Raw genomic sequence first — 21,717 nt, forward strand, 5'->3', positions numbered from 1 at the left:
AAATCCCTCAGATTGTTGAAATAAGCATTGAAAAGGATAATGATTCTTGTGCTGCACCAGAAATGACACTTGCACGAAGAGGTTCCTACTCTCGACATGCTCCGTGGGGTGGGAAGAAAAAGCATTCCTGTTCTACCAAGACCCAGAGCTCATTGGATACTGATCAAACGTTTGGCAGAACAGCCTGTAATCCCGTGCCTTTGGGAGGCTGAGGTGAGTGGATTGCCTGAGCCCGCGGGTTTGAGACCCGCCTGGGCGGCGAGACCTCACCTCTACAATAAATCAAAAAAATTAGCCGGCCGTGGTAGCGCGCGCCTGTAGTTCCAGCTACTTGGAAGGCTGAGGCGGAAGGATCGCCAGAGCCCAGCAGGTGGAGGCTGCGGTGGCCGGGAGCAGCCACTGCACTCCAGTCTGGGCGACAGAGTGAGACTCCAACTCAAAAAAAAAAAAAGTTTGGTAGAACTCAAAGTGAGCTGCAGAGGCAAGAGAGGCGCTATGGTGTGAGATCTGTGCGTGACACGGACGGTATTTCCGGCAGAACCATGGGGAGTCGTTCTCTCTGCCAGAGGCTGCAGGAGACTGTGGGCTTGTGTTTTCCCATGAGAACTTACAGCAAGCAGTCAAAGCCTCTCTTTTCCAATAAAAGAAAAATACGTCTTTCTGAATTAATGCTTGAAAAATGCCCTTTTCCGGCTGGCTCAGATTTGGCGCCAAAATGGCATTTGATTAAACAGCATGCAGCCCCTGTGAGTCCACATTCAATCTTTTTTGATATGTTCGATCCATCTTTGATTTCTACAGAGGATGGAGAAGACAGGCTTAGAGAGAGGAGATGGCTTAGTATCGAAGAAGGGGTCGATTCTTCCTCCCAATGCACAAATACACACATTTGAAGCTACTGCACAGGTTAATCCGTTATATAAACTGGGACCAAAGTTAGCTCCTGGAATGAGTGAAGTAAGTGGGGATGGTTCCGCAATCCCACAGGCTAGCTGTGACTCGGAAGAGGATACAACCACCCTGTGTTTGCAGTCGCGCAGGCAGAAGCAGCGCCAGGTGTCTGGAGACAGCCATGCTCACATGAGCAGACAGGGTGCCTGGAAAGTCCAAATGCAGATCGATTACATTCACTGCTTGGCGCCCGATTTGCTTCAGATTATAGGGAACCCCTGTTACTGGGGAGTGATGGACCACTATGAAGCAGAAGCCCTTCTCGAAGGGAAACCTGAAAGCACATTTTTGCTCAGGGACTCGGCCCAAGAGGACTACCTCTTCTCTGTGAACTTCCACCGCTACAACAGACCCTTGCATGCCCAAATCGAGCAGTGGAATCACAACTTTAGTTCCGATGCCCACGACCCGTGTGTATTTCACTCCTCCACTGTAACAGGACTTTTAGAACATTATAAAGAGCCCAGTTCTTGCATGTTTTTTGAAACTTTGCTTACTATATCACTAAACAGGACTTTTCCTTTTAGCCTGCACTATATCTGTCATGCAGTAATCTGCAGGTGCACTACGTATGATGGAATTGATGGACTGCCTCTCCTATCGATGTTGCAGGATTTTTTTTTTTTGAGTTGGAGTCTCACTCTGTCGCCCAGACTGGAGTGCAGTGGCCGTTCCCGGCCACCGCAGCCTCAACCCGCTGGGCTCCAGCAATCCTTCCGCCTCAGCCTTCCAAGTAGCCGGAATTACAGGCATGCGCTACCACGCCCGGCTGATTTTTTTTGATTTATTGTAGAGATGAGGTCTCGCTGCCCAGGCGGGTCTCAAATCTGCGGGCTCAGGCAATCCACTCACCTCAGCCTCCCAAAGGCGCGGGAGGATTTTTTAAGAGTATCATTGTAAGCAAAAAGTGAGGGTTCGCTGGTTAGAATGAGAACCAATCAAGGCAAAGTAAACTCTCCTGCCCCCAAAGGGTCTGAACTGGATCTGCTTTCATGTGCATCAGACAGTACACCTATAGCAAGCACACATATCAGTGCTAGGTTTCTTCACACAGTACGTAGGGTTCAGTGTTATTGTCTGTCAGATGTGATCTGCTGTTACTTATCCAGATAAATGTGGTGCCTATTGGAATGACAGGGGAGAGAGCTACAGGTGTTCAGTAAGAGGACAAAAACACTTTGCCAATTTCGCTACCAGTTTGGTTTTTAATGGCTATAGTAATTGAGTGAGGCAACTCTGGGGCATTTGCTATGAAGCATTCTATTTCTTACTGAAGAACACATTATTAATATAGGATGAGTATTTCAACCATGTGACTAATGTTTGAAATTATTTTTTCTAAGAACTTTTCTATAACCTTCCAAAAGTAGTGATGTTTGTAGTTACTATAAATCAAGCTTTGGAAGTCCAAATAAATAAAAAACTGCCTTCCTTTTAGAGAAAAAAAATGCAATTTTCTGGCCACAAGGGCATAGTGCAGTTCACATAAGTGTTGATGCAGGCTATAGCAGACTCCTTTGTCTTCTGCAAAAGGTACTGTTAAGTAAACCAGGTTTTCTAGATAGTTCTTAAAAGTTTAGACTTAGAAAATTAGCAGTAGAATTTTATTTAAAGGCCCTAGGCATTCACTTTTTGAAGTGCTTTAACTTGAAACAGGTATTTGGAATAGCTGCTGTAATGTAATCCTGCTTGTATTTTTTTTTTCAGTTGACGTGCAGTCTAATTGTTGTTTCATAAAAGTTGAATCTTTTCCTATGCCTGTGATGCGTTTGTGAACCATGAAGAAAATGAAACTAGAATTTGCCCAAACAAGTCAGATAACAGTAACTACAGTGGTTGCTGGTGTTGAGATTATTTTTCAACTGTAAGAATCCAGATAGCAGTATTTATCTCTTTGTGGTAACTCTCCTAGCTGAGTTACTTAAGTCTAATTTATAGAGTTTCGGCACAGTTAATTCTTAATGGAAAATCTTAAACCTAAATTGCAGATTTAAAAGGTACTGTACAGCCATTATATCTGTAAATAACTTTACTTAGCACCTTTTTGTCACTTAGAAAAATATGTACTACTACTTGAGTGAGCTCTTTTGGAAGTTATATCAGGTTCTAGTGTTTGCTTCTTAGTAACTAAACTGAGTTTACAGTTCTGTCCTAGACATTTTGCACTAAAGTAGCCAAATTCATTCTTGTGTCTTTTGTTAATAAGCTCTGTACCACTGGTGAGCGCTCCCTAGTTTCCTTACCTGCTGCTACAGAATGTTACTTTACATCCCTATGGCTATTGCTGAGACTACAAAACAGAAAAGCTATATTTGTATGCAACACTAACCTTTTGACTGCTAATGTTATGTTTCTGCTTGCCGTGCCTTGTTATGGCTGTTTTTTTGTGCTAATAAAGTATGTTTGGTGTCCTCCTTGTTAAAAAAAAAAAACACTAGGATTACAGGCGTGGCCACCCTACTTCTCAGACTTTCCAATGATCCTCCCTCCTTCTGGTCTTCATCTCCAGAAATCTCGAGACCTCTCTCGAGCCCTCACACTTCTCTCTCCCCAGGCCTGAGAAGGACGGGGCAGCCACTGGTGTGGACACCATCTGTACCCACCGCCCTGACCCCATGGGCCCCGGGCTGGACATTAAGCAACTTTACTGGGAGTTCAACCAGCTGACCCAAGGCATCACCTCGCTGGGCTCGTATGTCCTGGTCAGGAACAGCCTCTTCATCAATGGTGAGTGGTCAGGTTGAACTTGGATTTACAGTGACCGTTACTTGTCCCCGACGTGTTTCCTCTCTAAAAAGGCAGCCCAGGGGCTGGTTAGGAGACACTCTTCCTCAAACAGCCGGGGGGAAGGGCCTTTCCTATCATTTCTGGTAAATAGCATGAAATTATTTGACCAAGTTGATGTCATGAGTTTCATTATTTTAAGTCTGTTTCTCCTTATCTTCCCCACTGTCAGTTTTGCTGAAGTATAACTGACAAATACAGTTGTATATATTTAAGAATTTAAGATGTACAATGTGATGATTTGATATGCGTCCACCTTGTGAAATGATCACAACAGTAAGTTAGTTAACACATCACATAGTTACCGCGTGTGTGTGTGTGTGTGTGTGTGTGTGTGTGTGTGTGTGTGTGTGTTTGAAATGTTTAAATATTTAAGCATTTAAGATCTACTCTCACATCTCTACAATAAGTCAAAATGAGCCGGGTGTGGTAGCACACACCTGTAGTTCCAGCTACTTGGAAGGCTGAGGCAGAAGTATCGCCGGAGCCCAGCAGGTCGAGGCTGCGGTGGCCAGGAGCGGCCACTGCACTCCAGTCTGGGCAACAGAGTGAGACTTCAACTCAAAAAAAAAAAAAAAAAGATCTACTCTCTTAGAAAATTTCAAGTATACAATACAGTGACACATACCAGTAATCCCAGCACTTTAGGAGGCTGAGGCAGGAGGATCACTTGAGCCCAGAAGTTCGAGATCAGCCTGGGTAACATAGTAAGACCTCATCTCTATTAAAAAAAATTATCTAGGCAGGTGGTGAGTGCCTGTAGTCCCAGTTACTTGGGAGGCTGAGGCAGAAGGATTGCCTGATCCCAGGATGTTGAGGCTGTGGTGAGCCACGATCATGCCACTGCACTCCAGCCTGGGCAACAGAGTGAGACCCTGACTCAAAAATTAAAAAAAGGAAGATGAGTATCTCAACCTCCTGTATTTGAGCACCTGCTGCAATTCACATTTATTCATTCAGCATACATGTATCTGACTGTTCTGCCCCAAACCCTGTCCTGGGTATGAAGGTGGAAGGCACAGTCTCTCTCTCTGAAAAATTTATACTTAAGTAACCAAAGATTAGTTAGGGGCACAGTAAAAACACCAGCACAGTGCTGCTGAGTACTGTGGGAGCTCAGAGGAAGGGCAAGTCAAGGAGGGCTTCCTGGAAGAAGATATGTGCCCAGCGCCATGCTAAGCACCAGAACACAACCGTGAACAAGACATGCCTGGGCCCCTGCTCTCATAGAGCTCCCTCTCACTGGGTTCTTGAAGCATGAACAGGAGTTCGCCAGAAAAAGAAGAAAGATGGGAGAGAATTCATAAAAATGCCGAAGCAGGAGAATCTCTGTGAAATCCTAGTTTTTTCCCCTTTTGGGGGGTGACTTTGTGCTTAAGAACTCCTGCAGCCCCCAGCATGCAGACCTGATTTTGGTTTATTCTGACAGTAGGCAGGGACCCCTGAGCCATCCTGGTTCTGTACAAAAAGCAAAGTGTTTCTCCTTCCATCCCCTCCGCCCCCCATCTGGTCTTTTTCTCTGTGGCTCCAGGCTATGCACTCTGGGATGTATTGACCCAGGGCGAGTATCAGATCGACTTCCGCATCACCAACTGGAACCTCAGCCGTCCAGACACCACATCCTGGGAGTACCTGGTCCTGCTGAGGGACATCCAAGACAAGGTGGGGACCCTCTCAGCCCTCCCCGCTCTCCCTGCCCAGCTGTGTCTCGCCCTCCTCCATCTGACTTAAAGCAATGGTTTCACTTGACCCACATGTTCTGCGTTCCCTCAATTTCCAAAGGTGGCACCCTGGCTGCCTTTCCCATTTCCCAGGTGGGCAAACTGAGGCTCAGAAGGGGGCGTGGTGTGCCTAAGGTCACACAGTGAGTTAAAGGGCAGAGTCTGGATTTGAACTCTGGCTTTCTTTGCCCCAAGACCTGTGCTTTTTCCAAAGCGTCAGAGCCATCACCAAGAGACGCCATGTCACCCGCCTCCATTTCACTTCTTCCCCCTCCCCTTCCTTCTAGGTCACTACACTCTACAGAGACGGCCAGACACAGGACATGTTCCGCTACTGCCTGGTCACCAACCTGACGTAAGTTCTGAAAGTCGCAAGCCCTGGTCAATCTGGCGGCCTCTGAGCGTCTGTGGCACATCCTTGACCTGGTCCCCAGTGGAATGCCCATCTCCCCCTTGTCCCTGTCAAGCTGATCCTACTATCTACTCCCACAAATCTTCAGACTGGGAGGTGGGGATTAACCTCATGGGGCCACCGACTCCCGGAATCCACCTTCTCCCCCTTTTTCTGGACATTTGGGAAAGAAAGCCTTTTGATGTAGAACTCAAGATATCAGCCTAGGGCTGGTGCGGTGGCTCATGTCTGTAATCCCAGCACTTTGGGAGGCCAAGGCTGGAGGATCACTTGAGGCCAGGAGTTTGAGATCAACCTGGGCAACATAGTGAGATCCCATCTCTACAAAAATTTTAAAAATATAAAGAGGAAAGAATATCAGCCCAATAATAATATTTGTCACCCACCTGCTGATCACTTCCATGCATGAGTTTCTCATTTAAATCTCACAAGAGCCCCTATGAGCTATGTATAAACATCATCCCTATTGTTCAGATGGAAAAAACTGAGGCTCCCAGAAGTGAACTGAACTTCCCAAGAACTGTCAAAGTTAGGACTTGAACCCAAGTCTCTGAGGGCTGGATGAGAGAACTCAGTTATCTACACTGCGGAGGAGGTCACAGGACACAGGGCTGAATTTGAATATTTTCAGACTTCAGTTCTTTAGCCTTGAACTTGGGGATATTTGCAGTAATACTTCACCAGAGGGATGGTGAGAGGCTGCATGAGACACTTCTTAGGAGTCTTGATCTATACAGCAGGTGCTTGATAAATGTTTGTTGTTATGATTATTATTAGTTATTATTATCATTAGTTATTATTATCATTATTGATTCTAGCTCCAGTTCCTGGAAGCCTTTCCAGTTTTGTCATTGTTGGTTGCTCATTTCAGTTTGTTTGTTTTTCTTTTCTTTTTTTTTTTGAGTCTGGATCTCAGTCTGTTGCCGAAGCTGGGAGTGCAATGACACAATCACTGCTCACCACAGCCTCCTGGGCTCAGGTGATCCTTCACCCTCGGTTCCCCAAGTAAATGGAACTACAAGCATGTACCACCATGCCTGACTAATGTTTTAGCTTCCTGTAGGGACATGGTCTCACTGTGTTGTCCAGGCTGATCTTGAACTCCTGGGCTCAAGCAATCCTCCTGCCTCGGCCTCCCAGAGTGCTGGGTTTATAGGTGTGAACCACTGCACCTGGCAACCTCCCGTTTTGATCAAGAATTCTTCCCTAGACAGCAGAAGGAGGCAGACAGACAGCCTTCCTCCACTGCTTGCCACTGGGTCTTTGGCTCTTGAAAGACAGCTACTGGAGACACTGCTGCTGTCAAGTGCTGACTGAGTTCCCTTGTCTCTGTCCCTAGGTCGGACTCCATGTTGGTCACTGTCAAAGCCTTGTTCTCCTCCCATCTGGACCCTGGTCTGGTGAAGCAAATCTTTCTAGATAAGACCCTGAATGTCTCATCCTACTGGCTGGGTGCCACCTATGAGTTGGCAGACCTGCGTGTGACAGGTACAAGGTGGGGTAGCTGGTTTCTGTAGCTGGAAGAAATGGGACTTCTGAGGACCAGTGGAATAAGTGGAGGCTCTAGCAGGGAACAGAAGGGGCTTTCTGGAGGCCCATGTTGATGACCTCTAGTAGTGAGTCACCCAACAGAGGCAGGAAGAAAACACGCAGCAGTTGTACCCAAGGGAATGGTGACTTTTACATGTAAAAAAAAAAATAGTCCACCAGGTACAATGGCTCATGCCTATAATCCCAGCACTTTGAGAGGCCAAGGTGGGAGGACTGCCTGAGCCCAGGAGTTCGAGACCAGCCTGGACAACAGAGCAAGATCTCATTGCTACCAAAAAAAATTAGCTGGGTGCGATGGTGCACACCTGTAGTCCCAGATACTCAGGAGGCTGAGGCAGAAGGGTCTCCTGAGCCCAAGAGGTCGAGGCTGCAGTGACCATGACCATGCCACTGCACTCAAGTCTGGGCAACACGGTGAGACTCTGACTTATAAAAGAAATTGTTTGAATGAATGAATCAATAAATCAATGCATTCATTCATTCAACAAACACTTCATGAAAATAAACAGGCACTGATGATACAGCACGATATTGCTGTCATAACGTTATTTCAGGAGCCTGTGGGAACCTCAAGGGAGGAAAACACACCCAGCCTTAGCACTATCCTATTCTGTTGCCCTGGCTGGAGTGCAGTGGATCATGGCTCACCGCAGCCTGGACCTCCTGGATTCAGGATATCCTCCTGCCTCCGCCTTTCGAGTGGCTGGGAAAGTGATGAGGAAACTGAGATCTGATGGAGACCTAGCCATGGGGAAAGATGAGGAATTTTGCTTCATGGTCTAGACCTTGGAAGATAGAAAGGATATGGCACATCTGGGGAAATTGTAAGTAGGCTGGTGTTGTAGAAGTTTCTACTTTGACATCAGAGAGGTGACTACTGAAGCCAAAGATGTGAGTACTAGAAGGGTCTGAGAAGGGACAGACATCCTCAGACCTCTGCTTTAGAAAGAAAATAAAATGAGTTCTGCTTGTCCTCCTGCCTGGTGGTATGTGGAGACTGGGGAGGTGGAGGGGGAAGATCAGAGGCAGGGAGACCCTTTAGGAACCCGGATCATCAGTCAAGAGCTTCAGCAAAGTTGTGACAGATGCCCCCTAGGGAGGTCAGCTCCTGCCCCTACTGGCCACACCCCAGAGAGACCTGGTCTGTGTTCCCACATCATAGTAGACTCGTAATGTGTAGCAGATGGCAGGGCATGGTAACTCACACCTGTAATCCCAGCACTTTGGGAGGCCAAGAAGAGGATTGTCTGAACCCAGAAGTTCAAGACCAGCCTGGGCAATATGATGAGACCTAGTCTCTACAGTAAATCAAAAAATTAGCCAGGGGGAGTGGCACATGCCTATAGTCCAGCTACTTGGGAGGCTGAAGCAGGAGGATCACCTGAGCCCAGCAGGTTGAGGCTGTGGTAGCCGTGATCATGCCACTGGACTCCAGCCTGGCAGACAGAGTAAGACTCCTACTCAAAATAATAATAATAATAATAACAACAGTAACAAGTGGTAGAAAGACAGTTGGACAGGTAGATGGATGGATACAAGGAAGACAAGTGGATAGTGGGTCTTCTGTAGGCCACCTTTAAAAACTCAGCTCGGGTCACTCTGCCAGGATTAAGTAAGCTGGCTGAAATGATCTTCCTTAAAGTCCTCTTTTGATATGGGATTTTTACATAGGTTTTTTTTTAAATTCTAGAAGTAGGGTCATCAGCTCATGAAGTAAGCAGTCCCAGCTCCCAGCACTTCCAGCTGAATTTCACCATCACCAACCTACAATATTCCCAGGACACAGCCCAGCCAGACATGACCAGTTACCAACGGAACAAAAGAAGCATTGAGGATGTGGTAAGAATGGGGTGGTGCATTCACTCTGTCCACATGCAGAGACAGACCTATGGGTACCGGGTAGTCAGAGGGTGACATTTTGTAACAATTCATGAAGACAGGTTCTTATTCCCATTTTACAAATTAAGACATGGATGCAGAGAGGTTCAGTAGTTGGCCCAGGGTCACACAGCTAAATCATTCTCTGAAACGGGCATCTTTTGGTACACACACCTGGGCTGGTGTTTGTCATGATGAGAAAAAGAATGATAAGGATGCGTGCTCAGTGACTGGAAATTCCCTGATGGTGCTGGGCCTGAGATTCTGACCTAAGAAATATCTCCTTGTCTTTCAGCTCAACCAACTCTTCCGAAATAGCAGAATCAAGAGTTACTTCTCTGGCTGTCAAGTTTTAGCTCTCAAGTGAGTTCAACTGAGGACCTAGTGACTCTACAAACTGCTGCTGTCCAATCAACCAATCAATCAATAAATAATAGTATAAATAAATAATAAAATATTAGTTAAATAATAAACAGTAGGAAAAAAAGAAAAGAAAGAAAAAAGTGTCCCCAAGCCATAGCTATAATGGAAGAAAACCCTAGGAATATAGAGATGTTACTTAGAAAATCCAGTTTCTTCCTAAACCAGGGAGCCCAACTGGTGTAGAAACTCAAGAGAGCTTGTATAAACCTCAGCAGACCAAAGGTATCTGGTGCTGGGAGCCCTGAAATCTAGAGTGTAGAAGCCACTGCATTGCTCAGCTGCTGAGCCAGAAGATACATGAAAAAATGCTCAGCCTCACCAATCATCAGAGAAAATGCAAATCAAAACCACCATGAGATACCTCCTAACTCCAGTAAGGATGGCCATCATTAATAAATCAAAAAACAACAGATGCTGGGGCAGGTATAGAGAAATTAGGACACTTCTACACTGTTGGTGGAGGTTCAAGGTAGGTCAGCCTCTATGGAAAGCAGTGTGGCGATTTCTAAAATAATTAAAAATTGACCTTCTGTATGATCCAGAATTCCCCTTTTTGGGAATATGCCTGGAGGAACATAAATTGTTCTACAAAAAAGACACCTGCATACGCATGTTTGTTGCTGTGCTATTCATAACAGCAAGAATATGGAACCAACCCTACTGCCCATCAAAAGTAGACCGGATAAAGAAAATGTGGTCCATATACATGACGGAGTACTATGCAGCCATAAAGAAGGATAAAATCATGGACTTTGCAGTAAATTGGATGGAGTTGGAGACCATCGTACTTAGTGATGTATCATAGAAATGAGGAACTGGACACATGTTCTCACTCTTAAGTGGGCCCTGAACACTAGTCACATTAGCACAAGGGAGGCATTGGCAGTCACTGGGCACTGCCAGGGGAGGGGGGGACATGTGACAACACAAAGGGTACCCAGTCCTAAACAGGGGAAGTGAGGACTAATTGGAGGTCCAAACTTTACTTGCACATAGATTACTTATGTACCTAATCCTGACTTGTATCCCACATCTCCACAACAAAACAGAGTTTTTAAAAAATACTGTAATCCCGCACCTTTGGGAGGCTGAGGTGAGTGGATTGCCTGAGCCCGCGGGTTCAAGACCCACCTGGGCAGCAAGACCTCATCTCTCAAATCAAAAAATCAGCCGGATGTGGTAGTGCATGCCTGTAATTCCGGCTACTGGGAAAGCTGAAGCGGAAGGATCGCCGGAGCCCAGCAGGTCAAGGCTGCGGTGGCCCGGAGCGGCCACTGCACTCCAGTCTGGGCGACAGAGTGAGACTCCAACTCAAAAAAAAAATACATCAGCTGCTGAAATCAGGATCCATGGAAGACTGGGTGGGAGGGACTAGAGCCAGGTGGCTTAGAATCTAGATGTCTAACTGTGCTGTCTGATGGGATAACTACTAACCACCTGAACCATTCAAATTTTGTATACAACTATTCAGATATAATTCACGTATAAAATTCACCTTGTTTTATCATAGAGATGTGGGGTACAGGAAAGGATTGACTACATAAGTAGGCCACATGCAAGTGAAGTTTGGGCCTCCAACTGGCCATCACTTCTCTTAGTTTGGGACCAGGTACCCTCTGTGTTGTTTACGTGCACCATTCCCTTCCTCTTTCCCTTGGCAGTGCCCAGTGACTGCCAATTCCTCCTTTGTGTTAATGTGACCAATGTTCAGAGCCCACTATGGGTGAGAACCTACAGTATTCAGTTCTTTGTCTCTGTAATAGATCACTAAGTAAGATGATCTCCAGCTCCATTCAATTTGCTGTGAACTCCATGATTTTGTTCTTTATGACTATGTAAGACTCCATCATGTATATGTACCACAGAATAAGAAAAAATATTTGCTGATGGTGTGTCTGACAAAAAAATGCACCTTTTGAAATGGAAACTCGAGTGGTGTATTCACAGAGTGGTGCAACTGTCCTCAATATCTAATTTTAAAGCATTTAGTCTCCCACAAGAAAGCCTGTAACCCTCAGCAATCTCCCTCTCCGATCTCCCTTCCCCTCCCCCAGCCCCTGGCAACCAGGAATCCACCTTCTGTCTCTGTAGATTTGCCTGTTCTAGACATTTCACATAAATGGGATTATATACTCTACTGTCTTTTGTGACTGGCTGATGTCACTTTGCATAATGTTTTCAAGTTGTATCCGTGTTGTAGCTTGTCTTGGTGCTTTATTCCTTTTTAAGCCTGGAGAGCATTCCATCGTGTGGCTAAACCATATTTTTGTTTCTTCATTTATCCATTGATGGACATTGACTTTCTCCACCTTTTGACTATTATGGGGAGTGCCACTATGTTCATCCCCGTACAAGTTTTTGCCCGAACTTATGTTTTCAGTTCTCTTGGTCCTATACCTAGGAGCAGTATAGTGAGATCACATGGTGATTCTATATTTAACTTTTAGGTAGCTACTATTTTCCACAGAGGCTGTACCATTTTACATTCTCATCAGCAACACCTGAGGGGTCTAAGTTTTCCATATTCTTGCCTACTTAATAGGCATTTCCTTTCTTTTATAGCCATCCTAGTAGGTGAGAGGTAGTATCTCATTGTGATTTTGCTCAGCAGTTCCATGATAACTGATAAAGTTGAGCATCTTATCATATGTTTATTGGCCATTGTGTATATTTGGACAGTGGATAGTCAGAGGGTGCCTATTTAAGTCTTTTGCCCTTTTTTGGGAGGCATGGGGTCTCACTCTGTCGCCCAGACCAGGATCCAGTGGCATGATCACACTTACCACAGCTTCAACCTCCTGGGCTCAGGCAATCCTTCCACCTGAGCCTCCCTAGTAACTGGGACTACAGGCAAGCACTATGCCCAGATAATTTTTTAAGTTATTTTTTGTAGAGACAAGGTCTCGCTCTATTGCCCAGACTGGTCTCCAACTCTTGGGCTCAAGCATTCCTCCCACCTCGGCCTCCCAAAGTACTGGGATTACAGGCATAAACCACCCTGCCTGGCATTCTTTGCCCATTTTTAACCTGAGGTTTTCGTTTTTGTTTTGTCTCTTACTATTGAGTTGTAACAATTCTCTATATATTCTGGATACTAGAAACCTATCAGATATGTGATTTGCAAATATTTTTTCCTATTTAGCAGACTGTCTTTTCATCTTCTTGATAGTATTATTTGGAGCACAACAGTTTGGGGGGTTTTTTAATGAAGTCCAATTTATCTATCTTTTTCCTTTGGTTTGGGATCCCTTGCAATTCCACATGAAATTTAGAATCATGTTTAGAATCAGTTGTCAGTTTCTTCAAAGGGGCTAGATGATATTTTGATAATGATTACATTGAATTTGTAGATCAATTTGGGTAGAGTTGCCATTTTTAACAATATTAAACTCCCAATCCATGGATGTGGGATGCCTTTCCATTTATTTAGCTCCTTTAAATTTCTTGCAACAATGTTTTATAGCTGTCAGTGTGCAGGTCTTATGCTTCTTCTGTTAGATTTATGTCTAAGTGTTTGTATTTTATTATTTGATGCTATTACAGGTGGAATTTTTAACATTTCATTTCCAAAGCCAATTTAAACACAACTGATTTTGTATATTGGCCTTATATCCTGCAATCACACTGAGCTAGTAGGTTTTAGTAGCATGCATGTATATTTCTTAGGATTTTGTATATACAATATCATGTCATTTGCAAATAGAGATAGTTGTACATTTTCCTTTCCAATCTGGATGCCTTTTATTTCTTTTGTTGCCTCACTGTCCCCATTGGAACCTCCAGCACAGTGTGAATAGCATATAGGGTGAGGGCAAACATCCTTGTCTTGTTCCTGGCCTTAGCAGGAAAGATTTCAATCTTTCACAGTGAAGTTTTAAGTTAACTGTCGGTTTTTAAAGTCTTTTGCCCTTTTTTGGGATACTCTTTATCATGTTGAGAGAGCTCCTGTCTGGTCCTAGTCTGCTGAGTGTGGTGCTTTTGTTTTTAATCATGATAGGTTGTTCTATTTTGTCAAATGTATTTTCTATGTCTCCATCAAGATCATGAGGTTTTTGTCCTTTATCCTATGAATATGACCTATCACACTGGATCAGATTTTCAGATTTTTAGCCAACTTTGTACCTAGAGTGAGAAATTAAATCTTCTCAAGTCTTTCCTGGTCATGCACACAGACTTGCACACGTATGGCCCGCTAGAGCCCCAGAAATACACTGGAGATTTTCTTTTTACATTTTTGGCCCACATGCCTGACTCAGTTGGTAGTGTCCCCGGTAGACAACTGAAGAGTTAAACAATTACCACTGACTGTTTTTGACAAGTGTCTGGCAATAGGTTCTCCTCACTGAGAAAGTTCTGAGTCAGATCAAATAAAGACAAGCCCTGAGAACAGGGCTTTCTCAAGGAACTTCCAGACAGATCAATTAGTGACAGTACTCTTGGGATGGGTGTTTGGGGGACTCCAAACCCATCATGACTGCTAGGCAGCTGGTCTTCACAGCTACAGTGGTTCTGAGGCTGCTGGTTTTCAAAATCACTGCGGATCTTGAAAGAGCACTAAGGGAATAACACAAGTGAAAAAAAAAAAAAAACAAAAAGCGTGTCTCTTTACCATGATTCAGTCTTTGTTTTTGGTTTTTTGGTTTTTTAGTTGGATTCTCAGTGTGTCACCTCGGCCAGAGTGCAATGGCATGCTCATGGCTACCACAGCCTCGACCTGCTGGCCTCAGAAGATCCTTCTGCCTCAGCCTTCCAAATAGCTGGAACTATAGGCACAAACTACCACACCCAGCTGGTTTTTTTATTATTCTTATTGTGGAGATGAGAACTTGCCAAGTTGCCCAGGCTGATCTTGAACCCCTGGTTCAGGCAATCCTCTCACCTCCACCTCCCAAAGTGCTGGGATTACAGACATGAGCCACTGCACCCATCTTCAGTGCTTTTCCTAACACTCCTCAGATTTTTCAAGCCTTTGATTCATTTATAGATTTATGAAAGGGTGGGTTTTGACAATGTTGGCCAATGTTCTCATTGTGTTTATGAATTTTGCGGAAGTTCTTACTTCAATATTCTAGAAATGTTCTCTCCATGGCTAGTTTTAAATTAATAAATTAGAAAACGTATTAATAAACCACAATTTACTTTTGTCAAAGGAATTACATCCATAAATTTATAAATAAGGCATGGTGGCTCACACCACAGCACTTTGAGAAGTGGTTGCAAAGGCCAGGCACAGTGACTCACGCCTATAATCCCAGCACTTTGGGAAGCCGAGTTGAGAGGACTGCCTGAGCCCACAGGTTTGAAATCAATGGGCAACTTGACAAGACCTCAACCCTACAATAAATTAAAAAATTAGCCAGGCGTGGTGGTGCATGCCTGTAGTTCCAGCTCCTTAGAGGGCTGAGATGGAAGGATCACCTGAGCCCAGTAGGTTGAGGCTGCAGTAGCTGTGAGTGTGTCACTGAGTTGGGCAACAGAGTGAGACTCCAACTCAAAAAAGAGAGAGAGAGAAGTGGAAGTGGAGGTAAGAAGATTATCTGAGCCCAGGGATTTGAGACCAGTCTGAACAACTTGGCAAACCCTTGTGTCTAGAATAAATCAAAAAATTAGCCAGACATGTTGGCACATGCCTGTAGTTCTAGCTACTTGGAAGACTGAGGCAGAAGGCTCACCTGAGCCCAGCACATAGAGACTGCAGTAGTTATGAGTGTGCCACTGCACTCCAACCTGGACAACGGAGTGAGACTCCAACTCAAAATAAAATTACGTAATGGAAGGAATAACTAGATTTAATGCAAGGTCTCTTTGAAGTCGAGGATAAACAATATATAGGTATATAGGATGAGACCCTCCAGTGCCTTGTGCACTGTCCTTGATTCTAAATTATTGCTGTGCAAGAGAGTCTGTCATCCACATTAGCTACATTTTAAGTGCTTAATAACAACCTGAGGCTAAAAACGATTGTATGGGATAATACAGACACAAGATGTTTACATCATTGCAGAAAGTTCTCTTGGGCAGAGTCTAGTAGAGAATCTAGAATCAGGATAAAACTTCAGATACCTACGTTTATCCCCTTCCAGGTCTGTCCCCTACAGCAATCACACCAGGGTGGACTCCAAGTGTAACTACTCACCACTAACTCGGAGACTGGACAGAATTGCCATCTATGAGGAATTCCTGCGGATGACCCAGAATGGTACCCAGCTGCAGAACTTCACCCTGGACAGGAACAGTATCCTTGTGGATGGTAAGGTTTTCTGGTCACTGGGACTGGGAGGAGGGCTTCAATTCCCATACATGGGGCCTTCTCTGAGAATCTGGAGGCTTGGGGGATGATTTAACATCAAACTTTCTCAAACTGAGAGAAGGTAGCTTAGTTCTCCTGGGCCCCACCCACCACTGAAGGACAGAAAAGGACACCCAGTGGAATATGGGAAGCATATTCCTTCTCGTGGCCAGCTTTGTGACCTCGACTTCTAAGCCAGGTCCCTTCCTCCTTATCTCTGTACTACAAGCTACTTGGTGAAGTGGTCAGTAAGAGCTTCCAGTTCCAAGTTTTATGTGATCCAGCCTCAACAAATGTGGCAGAATGGACCTGTTTGCTAACTCCAGAAGTGTCTCCAAGGTGGCTAAATTAATCCAAATTTATCCATTCAAAGAATGGTTATGTACATTGTACCATACACCAGGAACACAGCAGGATTATAGCAAAAAATAATGACTGTCTGCTTTTCTACCAATATATTCCAAGAACCCTATATTCTGCCTGGTGCGTAACAACCTCAATTTGCATTTATCAAAGTAATAGCCAGATTTCATACAAGGTCCCTTTGAGGTCGGGTATAAATAGTCTCTAGAATGGGACCCTCCGATGCCTATGTTGCTGTCCTTGGTTCTGAATTATAGTGCAAGTGATTCTCCAGAATCAACATTCTTTCACATTCCTGTCACGTGTTTTTCATCTTGTTTTATCCATTAAAAAAAAATGAAAATCATTATTGACTCACAAACTGTATAAAAACAGGCCACAGGCCTGATATGGTGGTAATTTGCCAAACCTTCCCTGGAATCAGCATCACCCAACAGAACTTTCTGCAGTGATGCAAAATGTTTATATCAATGTTATTCAGCACTGCAGCCATGTGTGACTATCAAATGCTTGAAGTGTGGATAATGTGACTGAGGAACTGGAGCTTTAATTTTTTTTCATTTGAATTTAAAAAGCCACTTGTGGCTACCCCATATTGCACACCAGTTATTTTTGTTTTTTGTTTTTTGTTTTTTTGTAGAAATGTAAGGGGTACAGATGCAATTTTGTTAAATGGATATATTACATAATGGTGAAATCTTGGCATTTAGTGTTACCATCACTGGAGTAATGTACATTGTACCATGTAATTGCTAAGTAATTTCTCATCATTTACACCCCTCACTTCCCTACCCTTTCTCATCATTTACACCCCTCACTTCCCTACCTCTATTATTACACGTTTATGTCCATGTGTACACATTATTTACCTCCCACTTGTAAATGAAAAGATGCAGTATTTTGACTTTCTGTTTCTGGCTTGTTTTGCTTAAGGCTCCATCCATGTTGCTACAAAAGACATGCTTTCTTTTTTATGGTTGAATAGTATTTTCTATGATTTATGTATATATCACATTTTCTTTATTCAGTCATTGATAAGTGGACATTTAGGTTGATTCCCTATCTTTGCCAGTGTGAATAGTACTGGATAAACATATGAGTGCAGATTTCTTTTTGATATAATGATTTCTTTCTTAGGCATTCCATACCCAGAGGCATGAATTTTACTTATGACAGTTTAGTGGTGTAACAATGGCCTTGAGTTTACAGAGCAAAGTGCCCTCATTTTTTTTTTTAGAGATACAAACTGAAGCATTAGGGGTGAAATGTCATGATGTCTACTGGACTCTAAAATTTCAGTGAAATAATTTGATAATGTGAGGGTGGCAAATGTCAAATTGGGCAAAATATTGGTTTAATGGGAGGAACTAGAAATCATTCAATCTAGGTGATGGATGTTTACTCTCTCTGCTTTTCTGGATGTTTGAGAAGTTTTATTGCAAAGAGTAAAACACACTCATGGGCACCCTCTATTTCATTCCTTTTTAGGATATTCTCTCAATAGAAATGATGCCGCGACTAGGAATTCTGGTAAGTGTCAAAGAAGCTCCAGCCCAGGGAAGGGAGGAAGTAGGCTGAGGCTTTGGTTTATCAGAGAACATCATGCACATAAAATCTCGGGTGAGGATGAAAGTTGGCCAACCCATGGAAAGAATCCTTGAGATAGAGTGAAGAATCCTGGCCTGCTGTGTGCCCACTTTGGGGGCCTTCAGAGTCATGAAGTGTTGAGCTGTCATCTCCGGACTGTGACATCCTCAGGCCAAGTCGGGTCAAAGAAGGAACCCTGGGATGTGGCAGGAGTTGGCTCACCCCAGCCCTTGTCTCCCCAGATCTGCCCTTCTGGGCCATCATTCTCATCTGCTTGGCGGTACTCCTGGGACTCATTACATGCCTGGGCTGCTGTTTTCTGGTGAGCAAGGAAGGGTTGTTTGTCATCTTACCACTGAGTTGAAAAAATTTTGAATATATTATAAACACAAGTCCCTTGCTGAGCATGTGTTTTGCAAATATTTTATCTCAGTTTGCGTGTGGCTTGCCTTTTTATTTTGTTTTCATCAATTTTATTTCTAATTGACAAATAATAAAAGTATATATTTCTGGGGAGTGATCTGGCACTTGGATATGTGACATTACGGAATGACTACATCAAGCTAATTAACATATCCATCACCTCTCATACTTTTTCATTTATTTGTGAACATTTGAAATCTACTTTCTTAGCAGTTTTGAAATATACGTTACATTATGATCAACTATAGTCATCATGTGGTGAAATAGATCCAAAAACCTAGCAACACTAGTCATGAGGGAAATGAACATGGAAGTCACAGTGAGATGCCAGTTTGCACAAGAATAGTTAAAATTAAAGACTGACTGTAACAAGTATTGATGAAGATGTCAGGCAACTGGAACTCTTATTGAGTGCTAGTGGAAAATAGCTTAGCCATTTCTTTGAAAATTACATGCACTTACCATGTGACCCCACCATTCTTCTTCTAGTAATTTACCCAATAAAAATAGAAACATGTGTCCATGCAAAGACTTGTACACAGATGTTCACAACAGCTTTGTTTGTAACAGCCAAAAACTGAAAGCAACCCCAATGTCTGTCAACAGATATATCCTAACAATAGGATATGATTCAGCAATAAAAAGGAACGAACGATTAACCACATACAACAACACACATAAATTACAAAATAATTATGCTGAGTGAAAGAAGCCAGACAAAGAAAAGAGTGATTCCATTTACAAACAAATTCTAGAAAAAAACAAACTAATCTGTAGGAACAGAAATCAGATCAGTAGCTGCCTGGGAATTAAAATGTGTTCTCAAGTGTCAAGGAAGAAGGAATTTTAAAGGAGCAGGAAGAAATTTTGGAGAGTGGTGAATGGGCATTCCTTACCTTGATTGTGGTGATGCTTCAGTTAGTTATCATCAAAACATATCATATATTTATTTTAAATGTGTGCAGCTTATGTCAGCTATACCTCAGTTAAGCTGGTGAGAGTGTGCGGAGGAAGGGGGGAGGGCTGAGATCAAGACCAAAAGACGGAGAGAATGGTTAGAGAGATAAGTGATTGGCAGATGATTGATAGATGATAGATGGCAAATAGCTGATTGATAGATAAATAGGTATTGATATATAGATGACTGATGCATGATAGGTGGATGATTGATAGATGATAAATAGATGATACTTAGATATTGATAGAAGATAATTGACAGATATTGATAGACAGATGATAATTGATGATATTGATAGGTAGATGATAAAAATCAGATGATAGATGATTAACAGATCGCTGTTGATAGAAAATATGTAGATGATTTGATATATGGATAGATGATATTGATAACAAAATTGAGAGGGAGAGAGAGAAATGAAGGGGATATCAGAGGAGAAAAGTTTTAAAAATTGAAAGAAAAGGGGAGAGAGAAGACGAGAAAGAGGTGAAAGGATAAGAAAGGACAGAAAATAACAGAATGAGAAGACTAAATGGAAAAAAGGAGGGAGACCGACATAGAAAGCATCAGATCTCCAGCTCTGGCCATGTTCTCACCCCTGGGGTCTCCCTTCCCTAGGTTCCTGCCGATCCATTCTGATGCCTTCTCCTCACCCTCACAGGTGGCCACCCGCCGGCGGAAGAAGAAGGGCGACTATGAGTTCGAGCACCAGCACCTGGGCTATTACCTGACACACTTAGACCTGAGGAAGCTGCAGTGACAGGATCCATCGGGGGTCCCTTTACCCAGCCAGGACCGAAGGCTGCTTGGCTGGAACATATAAACCACATTGGTCAGACACAGTCTCTGAGCCTTTCTTGATTTGGCCCCTGGCGAGTTCACTGGGAACCAAGAGACCAGTCTCCTCCCTTCACAAAGTCCCAGAATCAACCACCAGTGTGTCTTGTGGTTCTACACTGTGTCATCCCTCAGGAACTCCAGAATTGGTAAAACAAGTATAGACGTTTCCATTTTATAAAACCAACATCCAACTTGAGTGTGAGTTTTCCCTCCTTGGTTACCCAGTACACACCTGAGTTTTCCCTCCTTGGTTGCCCAGTACATACATTTTGTTTTTCCTGGATGGCTTCTTGCCCACCTCGGGGGTTCTCCAAGATGGGAAATGACCAAGGAGGAACGAGTGGGTCAGAAATAATCCTACCATCAGCCTTGGGACGTGGTAGCTGACATGACTAGATATCTGGGAAGCCTCTGTCCCCATGTATGAACAAGGTTCTATAAAGAGAGTGTCTGCTTTAGATATAAAGATGAATAAACACTGGGGAGTGGGAATCTGAGGGAAGGCAAAACTTTTTAAAAGTCTTTCTCTGGGCAGGGCATAGTGGCTCATTCCTGTAATTCCAGCACTTTGGAAGACCGAGGTGAGAAGATTGCTTGAGCCCAGGAGTTCAAGACCAGCCTGGGCAACATAAAGAGACCTTGTCTCTTTTCATTATTATTTCAAAAAAATAAAAAATAATAAGCCAGGCATGGTGGTACGCACTTGTAGTTCCAACTTCTCAGAACACTAAGGTGGAAGAATGACCTGAGTCCAGGTGGCTGAGGCTGCCATGAGCCACGATCATAGTGTCATGTTACTGCACTCCAGCCTGGACAACAGAGATCCTGACTCAAAAAAGAAAATATTTCTCTGCACTGGATTTAAGTAGACAGTTATAGAAGAGGCCTCCCCAGCAAACAGCCCTAAGCATCTCAGGCATGAGGCTAGCTGTACTGTCTTGCCTTGGGTTTTCTGGAATCAATCACAATATCTCTACTCATTTTGCAGACTACCACAACTGATGACGTCCAGGGGCTAGGAATTAAAATTCCAGCAATGCCACCCATTCAGATGTTTTTGGTACAAGCCTTGGATTCTCAGTCTTAAGCAGTCCTTCTCTGAGAATGCACTCTGTAAAGATTGCAAGAACGATAAGAATAGCTATTGACAACTTAAGAATCTGCTAACCACCATGGTTGTCAGGCTCTGTGTGCATTATCCCAGTTACACTTACTAGCCTTGAGGGCTTTAGTCCCACTTTATGGCTAAAACTTTGGAAGCTCGGAAACATTAGATAACTGGACAATGAAGGGACAATGAAGGGGACAGAATTACTTAGAACCTTGATTGTATACCCACACTCTCTGTCAAAGAAAGAGAGAAAGGCATTTCTAGACGTACAGATTGGTTCACAGTTGAACTCCTGTAGGTCTTTGGTAAAAGAACCAGTAGAGAATGCAGATCAAGGAAAGAAATGTTTGACGTCTAGGAAGCACAAGAAAAATGAATAATTTTTTTTTAAATCAGGGTCTAACTCTGTCATCCAGGCTGGAGTGC

At 43.6% G+C, this 21,717-nt stretch overlaps 1 protein-coding gene across 1 annotated transcript in view; it reads left to right on the forward strand.

Moving 5' to 3' along the window:
• LOC103251507 (suppressor of cytokine signaling 5-like) overlaps positions 1-1,903 on the forward strand; it is a gene marked incomplete at its 5' end in the record, with an annotated part of 2,958 nt that extends 1,055 nt beyond the window's left edge. The window contains 4 exon segments of the mRNA XM_021708579.1: positions 8-162; positions 445-863; positions 865-1,579; positions 1,839-1,903. Of these exon segments, the coding sequence (XP_021564254.1) occupies positions 8-162; positions 445-863; positions 865-1,579; positions 1,839-1,903 (1,354 nt within the window).
• Between the last annotated feature and the right edge of the window lie 19,814 nt (positions 1,904-21,717).

This window comes from Carlito syrichta, unplaced genomic scaffold (assembly GCF_000164805.1).
Source record: "Carlito syrichta isolate Samal-C Ts95f unplaced genomic scaffold, Tarsius_syrichta-2.0.1 Scaffold142964, whole genome shotgun sequence".
Classification (NCBI taxonomy): domain Eukaryota; kingdom Metazoa; phylum Chordata; class Mammalia; order Primates; family Tarsiidae; genus Carlito; species Carlito syrichta.